General features: G+C 53.3%; 1 protein-coding gene across 1 annotated transcript; it reads left to right on the top strand.

The window, feature by feature from the left end:
- Window positions 1-622: 622 nt before the first annotated feature.
- On the top strand, window positions 623-4,043 carry SOWAHB (sosondowah ankyrin repeat domain family member B). The gene has a single exon (XM_032398479.1). The coding sequence runs from the start codon at window positions 1,155-1,157 to the stop codon at window positions 3,489-3,491; it is 2,337 nt and encodes a 778-aa protein (XP_032254370.1). The 5' UTR covers window positions 623-1,154; the 3' UTR covers window positions 3,492-4,043.
- Window positions 4,044-5,681: the final 1,638 nt, after the last annotated feature.

Below are 5,681 nucleotides of genomic sequence, written 5' to 3'. Positions count from 1 at the left end.
CAACATGCTTACCACTTCCAACGTGGGGAACCTTCCATTCGGGGAGAAAAGGCAACACCGCTCAAGCCAACACAGAAGGGACTGTACAAAAATCTCTTCTGTTCACAAACTTTGCAGTAAATAAAAACTAACACTAGACAACAAATACCTTCACCGCATGATTCCTGTTCCTTTAAAGCTGATGGGGCAATCAACTATCAAACTGAGTTTTCCTTAACGTGAGACAATTACTAGGAAAAAGAAAGGCTGAACCCAACCCCTAACTTCCAGAGTGATTTCTCCTCTCAGTACAGACTTAGGTGTATTTGGATGCCTGAGGAGCAGCCCGGGCAGTTTGTCTAGATGAAGAAAAGCTTGTTTGCGGTGCAAACTGAGTTCCCCCGACCTCGATACTGCCTTAGGGAATCTGAAATTCCCTACCCCAGGGCGTTAATAAAGGCATCTTTCTGGGACACCGCAGCATGCCAGTAAATTTACACCTTCCTCCCCCTGCCAACGGCTTTCGCCAGAACTTCTGCCGCACAGAGGGAGGGCAGGAACGGATTTTCCACGCTTTCGTTTCCTACGTGGCCGAAACCCAAAGGAGCGGCCGGTCGCTTACCTGCCTCGTCTGTCCCCGCCCGGGAGGGGCTGCGCGTTCCGCAGAGCGGCGCGCTGTCGGCTCCCGCTCGCCGGCGACTCACCTACCGCGCTCTCTCTGGCTGGGAGCAGCCTGACTCATCTGGGAGAGGTGGCAGGGCTGGGAGACCTCAGAGGGCGGAAGGACAGGAGGAGGCGGGCCGGGCCCTTCCCCCAGAGCCGGGGAGGAGGCGTCGCCAGGACGCAGGTGAAACCGACTCCGACCTATCCCGGGAACTTTCGCTGCGGGGACTCGCTGCGAGAGGCCCGCGTCGCGCAGGGGCGGCCGAGGAGCCGCCCTCTCCTATCCGGGCTGCGTGCGGGGGGCTCAACCCGGGGGCCTCTTCCCGGGGGAACCCGCGCGGCTCTTGGCGCGCTCGGGGCCCGCAAGCAGCGCCGCCCTCCTCGGCTGATGGAGGCGGGTGGCGCCGCCCCGGGCGCAGGTGACCCACGACAGGCCAGGGTTTCGGCTGGCAGAGGGGAGCGCAGGGAGGGCGAAAAGCTGACACCCGGGGCCAGGAGACGACAAGGCAGCGATGGCCCGAGAGTTAAGCCAGGAGGCACTACTGGATTTTCTGTGCCAGGCCGGGGGAAGAGTGACCAACGCCGCCTTGCTGAGCCACTTCAAGAGCTTTCTCCGAGACCCCGACGCGCCCCCCAGCCAGCACCAGCGCCGCCGCGAGCTCTTCAAGGGCTTCGTCAACTCGGTCGCCGCAGTGCGCCAGGACCCCGACGGCACCAAGTATGTGGTGCTCAAGAGGAGGTACAGGGACCTTTTGGGGGAGGAGGGGCTGCAGCGACCCCGAGACCCGCCCGCGGCCGCGGCCCCTGCAGGGGGAGCTGCGTCCTGCGCCCCGCAAGGCGCGCGCGGGGGAGAGCCGCCGCTGCCCAGGCGGCGGCGGCGGCGCGAGAAGGAGCCAGAGGAGGAGCCAGCAGGTGCCGCAGCCCCGGCCGCCCACTCAGGTTGCAGTGGACTCGCAGCCCGCCGCACCCGGGAGGCAGCCCGGGGAGGCGGCGGGCGGAGGGGCGGCTCTGGCCCCGGGGCGGGAGCGAGGTGCGCCGCTGCGGAGACACAGGGCCGCTGCTGCTGGGAATGCCTCCAGAACAGCCTGGAGGGACTGCCGGGGGAGCAGGGGCTCGGTGCAGTCCCGGGCCCCGCCACCGCCGGGGAGAAGCCGGCGCGTGCCCCGCCGGCCCAGGATGACCGCGGGGCTCTCAGGCGGCAGCCGGAAGGCGCGCCCGCAGAGCACGCACCGGTGCCCGCGGCGCCCTGCTCGCCTCCTACAACTGTCGAGGCTGCCGGGAGCCGGGCTTCGCCGCCTGCTCTCCTGTCCCGCCCTGTTTCCCCCGCAGACCCGCCAGAGCTGTTGACCCCGGACTCTCTGCATTATCCCACCCTGCAGCAGCAGCAACAGCGCACTTGGGAATTGGTGGCCAGACATCCCCAGATTCCCAAGGCCCGGGACCAAGGCCCCATCCGAGCCTGGTCGGTCCTGCCGGACAGCTTCCTCCAGCTACCCTCGGAGCTGAGCTTCTGGGTCCGGGAACCTAACTCAGAGCCTCCAGACCCCACTCTTCCCTCTCATTCTGTCCTTTCTGTTGTTCCGGAATCCTGTCCCGAGAACCCTCCACTGGCAGTCTTTCGTAGCATTCGTTGTCAGCTGTCCCTGCAAGATCTGGAAGACTTTGTGGACCAAGAGAGCCACGGCAGTGAGGAGAGCAGCAGTGGGCCCAAAGAGTCTCCTGGGGGTTCTGAAGAGGGGCTGCAGGTTGCTCTGGGAACTCCAGATTGGAGAAAGCTCAGGAATCCAGCTGGAGGTCTTTCTCCAAAGGAGGGCAGCCCCAGCAAGAGCCTTCAGGGCCTCAGGAACAGAGGGGATGGTCACACCTCTCAGCTGGTCTCGACAGAGGCTAATGGCCTTGCAGACCACCCCCAGGAGTCTTTGCCCTGGCCAGCTCCCAGGTTAAGGAGATCCCTCAGGAGGAGCTCTCAGGCAGGGAGAACCAAATTGTCTTCTTCTGATGAGGAGTATCTTGAGCAGGACTTGCTGAAAAGGACTCGGCGCCCACCGCGGTCCAGGAAACCCTCCAAGGCAGGAACAGCATCCAGCCCAAGAGTGGATGTTGCTTTGATACCCAAACCTACAGACATTAAGGCTTCTGTTGCTGAGCGGGGTCGGCCACACACCTCCTGGGCCCGGGCTGGGGAGGAGTCTGCAGCCTTGGTCCCACACAGACCTTCTGAGCACAAGTCATCTGTGGTCCCCCTGGATGCCAGGGAGCACGAATGGATTGTGAAGCTTGCCAGTGGCTCTTGGATTCAGGTGTTGACTTTGTTTTGGGAGGACCCCCAGCTGGCTCTGCACAAAGACTTCTTGACTGGGTACACTGCCTTGCACTGGATAGCCAAACATGGTGACCTCAGGGCCCTTCAGGACTTTGTTTCCAGCACACAGAAAGCAGGGATTGCTCTTGATGTCAATGTGAAGTCCAGTTGTGGATATACCCCTCTGCACCTTGCAGCCATTCATGGCCACCAGGGGGTCATCAAATTGCTAGTGCAAAGGTTGGCTTCTCGGGTGAACGTCCGGGACAGCAGTGGGAAGAAGCCATGGCAGTATCTGACCAGTAATACCTCTGGGGAGATATGGCAGCTACTGGAAGCCCCTCGGGGCAGGCCCATTTTTCCTGTCTATCCTTTAGTCCGAAGCTCTTCCCCCACCAGGAAGGCCAAGAGCCGGGAAATATCAAGAAATATCACCCGGAAGACTTCCTTTGCTGCACTCCTCAAAAATCAGCACAGCAAATGGAAATTGGCCAACCAGTATGAGAAATTCCCCAATCCAAGGGAAAGAGAAGAGTACAGTGACTGAGGTGGTCCCGTCTTTCGAGCATGCAGCCACCACACCCTCATCCTTGAGCTGTTGGGTGAGAAAATTCGTGGGCAATAGAAAAATTGCTGAGGAGTTGGTAAGGAAGAGATCGTGTGAGATGGCCTGCCTAGGGTTTACCTGCCTGGATTTTATGTCAGCACATCCCAGACAGCAGGGGTCATCCAAGCTCTCCGACCGCTCAAGTCTTGGGGCCAGTGAAACCTAGACACAGGGCAGAGGCAGGTGCTTAAAACCCAGGAGGTATTCTTCCCCTTCCCTTGCCAGCACAGACCTGGGCACAGGGAGCCACACTGTTTTCCGAAGCAGCTACTCCAGGCCTTGGCTACAGAGGGAACGGATGTCTAAGAAAAAGGGAGGCAATTCAAGGGATTGACGAAGCCCAGACAAAATCCTCTCTCGCTAATAGCTCTCTAGCTTCTATTTGTTTGGAGTGTAAATCTTGGCTGAGAGTGGAAAGCACCAGGTTTGAAATCAGATGGCTCCTGTTTTCTCCTCTTTTCTCTTTTTCTTCCCTCCTTCATCCCTCCTTCTTTCCTCCCTCTTCCTCCCTTCCTCCCCTCCCTCCCTCTCTCCCTTCTTTCTCTCTCTCTCTCCCTTCCTTCCTTCTTCCCTCCCTCCCTCTCTCCTTTCCTTCCTTCCTTCCTTCCTTCCTTCTTCCCTCCCTTCCTTCATTCCTTTCTTCCCGAATCAGTGAAAATAAAATTATTACTGGAGGGTAGAACTTGATTTAAGAGATTCCTCAGCCTTGTCTCTGGGTCTTCCTTTGAATGCAACCTAAGGTGGCTAATGTGTGAGATGATTAGTGCCTTGTTGGGGTCTCTTCTCCACGATCAAAAAAGCAGTTAGATAAGATCCAGTTATGACTGACATTCAGGCCCTGCTTTAAAAAAAAAAAAAATCAACCTAAGGGAAACTTTTCAAATGTAAAAGCTGATGGTTCATTTGTGTAGTTGCTGAAACCATCTTTCCTGGAAACTCCCTGTGTAACAAATGGCAAAATCAGCATCAGTAGTTCTCAATAGGATTGAATGGCCAACATTCATATTATGGGGAAGCAGTAAGGGTTAAGAGGTGAATGCTCCCCCACAAGGAATTTTCTAAGCTGCTAAAAATATAATTTTATTTGCACTAAACTTAATGCCAACTAAGATTAAATATTAGCCTTGAAGTGCTGTATCTGTAACAGGACATGTTCCTTTTAATTGCTTGTGATGGGTCTGTGGGATGAGAGAATGGCTATTCGTAAGTTGCAATAGAATATCAAGATTTCAGAATATAAATTTAAAGAGGGCTGAAAAGTTAAATGTCCATATGGAAATTGTTAATTTTTTGTGGAATGTTTTCATGTGCTGTGGCAATGATGTTGTGTTTTCACAGTATTTGTGTGTTTCTTCTGGGTATTTTTCCCCATTAAAATATCAACACAACTTTATAAGTTCTTGTACTTACGCCAATTACTGTTAACTTTCTTCTTTACAAAATTGCGTTTCAATGAGTGTCAAATATTTTTCTTTCTTTGGAGTTTTACTTTATAATTTGGTGAAATAAATCTATCTCTGTTCTATGAGAAAACAAACACAAGATAGATATAATAAGTCTAAGCGTTGTTTCTTCCAAAAAGACCTGTATAAGAGATGAAGTTTGGCAAATCAAATCAAGAAAAAAGCAATACCCCAGACGGTGGGGGCATGGTTAGGAGAGATGAAATTTGAAAGAATAAAAGATAAACAACTATATAAATACTCTAGTGAGTGATTTTCAAGGAAAAAAATCTTAAGTATCAACTTCCTTTTAAAAGACAAAGAATATTTTTACTTTATCATATTTTCATCACAAGATCAATGTATTCAATGAATATGTTTGCCTAGTACTGTGGCGTTTACAAAGGTAAGTGGGATGTGACCTCACCCTTCTTGAAATGTAAAATCTAACAATTCATCTTAACTTAAAATCTAATGAGATTTGTTGCTGATTGATTTATACCTTATCTTGCTCCCAAGGTGTCTCTTAAAGCTGCATTGTATTAGACACAAGTTTTGAAATGAGACAAAGAGACAAAAGGCGGTACCAGGAATGAGGACAAAGCAACCACAATGCAAGAAAAAATTTTCCAAAGTGTCTTAAGTACAAAATTAAGTGCTCCAGAGACTTTCAGAGGAGAGATTTCCT

The sequence above is a fragment of the Phoca vitulina genome, unplaced genomic scaffold (assembly GCF_004348235.1).
Source record: "Phoca vitulina isolate PV1807 unplaced genomic scaffold, GSC_HSeal_1.0 scaffold3, whole genome shotgun sequence".
In the NCBI taxonomy this organism is placed as follows: Eukaryota; Metazoa; Chordata; class Mammalia; order Carnivora; family Phocidae; genus Phoca; species Phoca vitulina.
The sequence above is the reverse complement of the archived record's forward strand: the minus strand, read 5'-3'. Positions and strand labels throughout refer to the sequence as shown.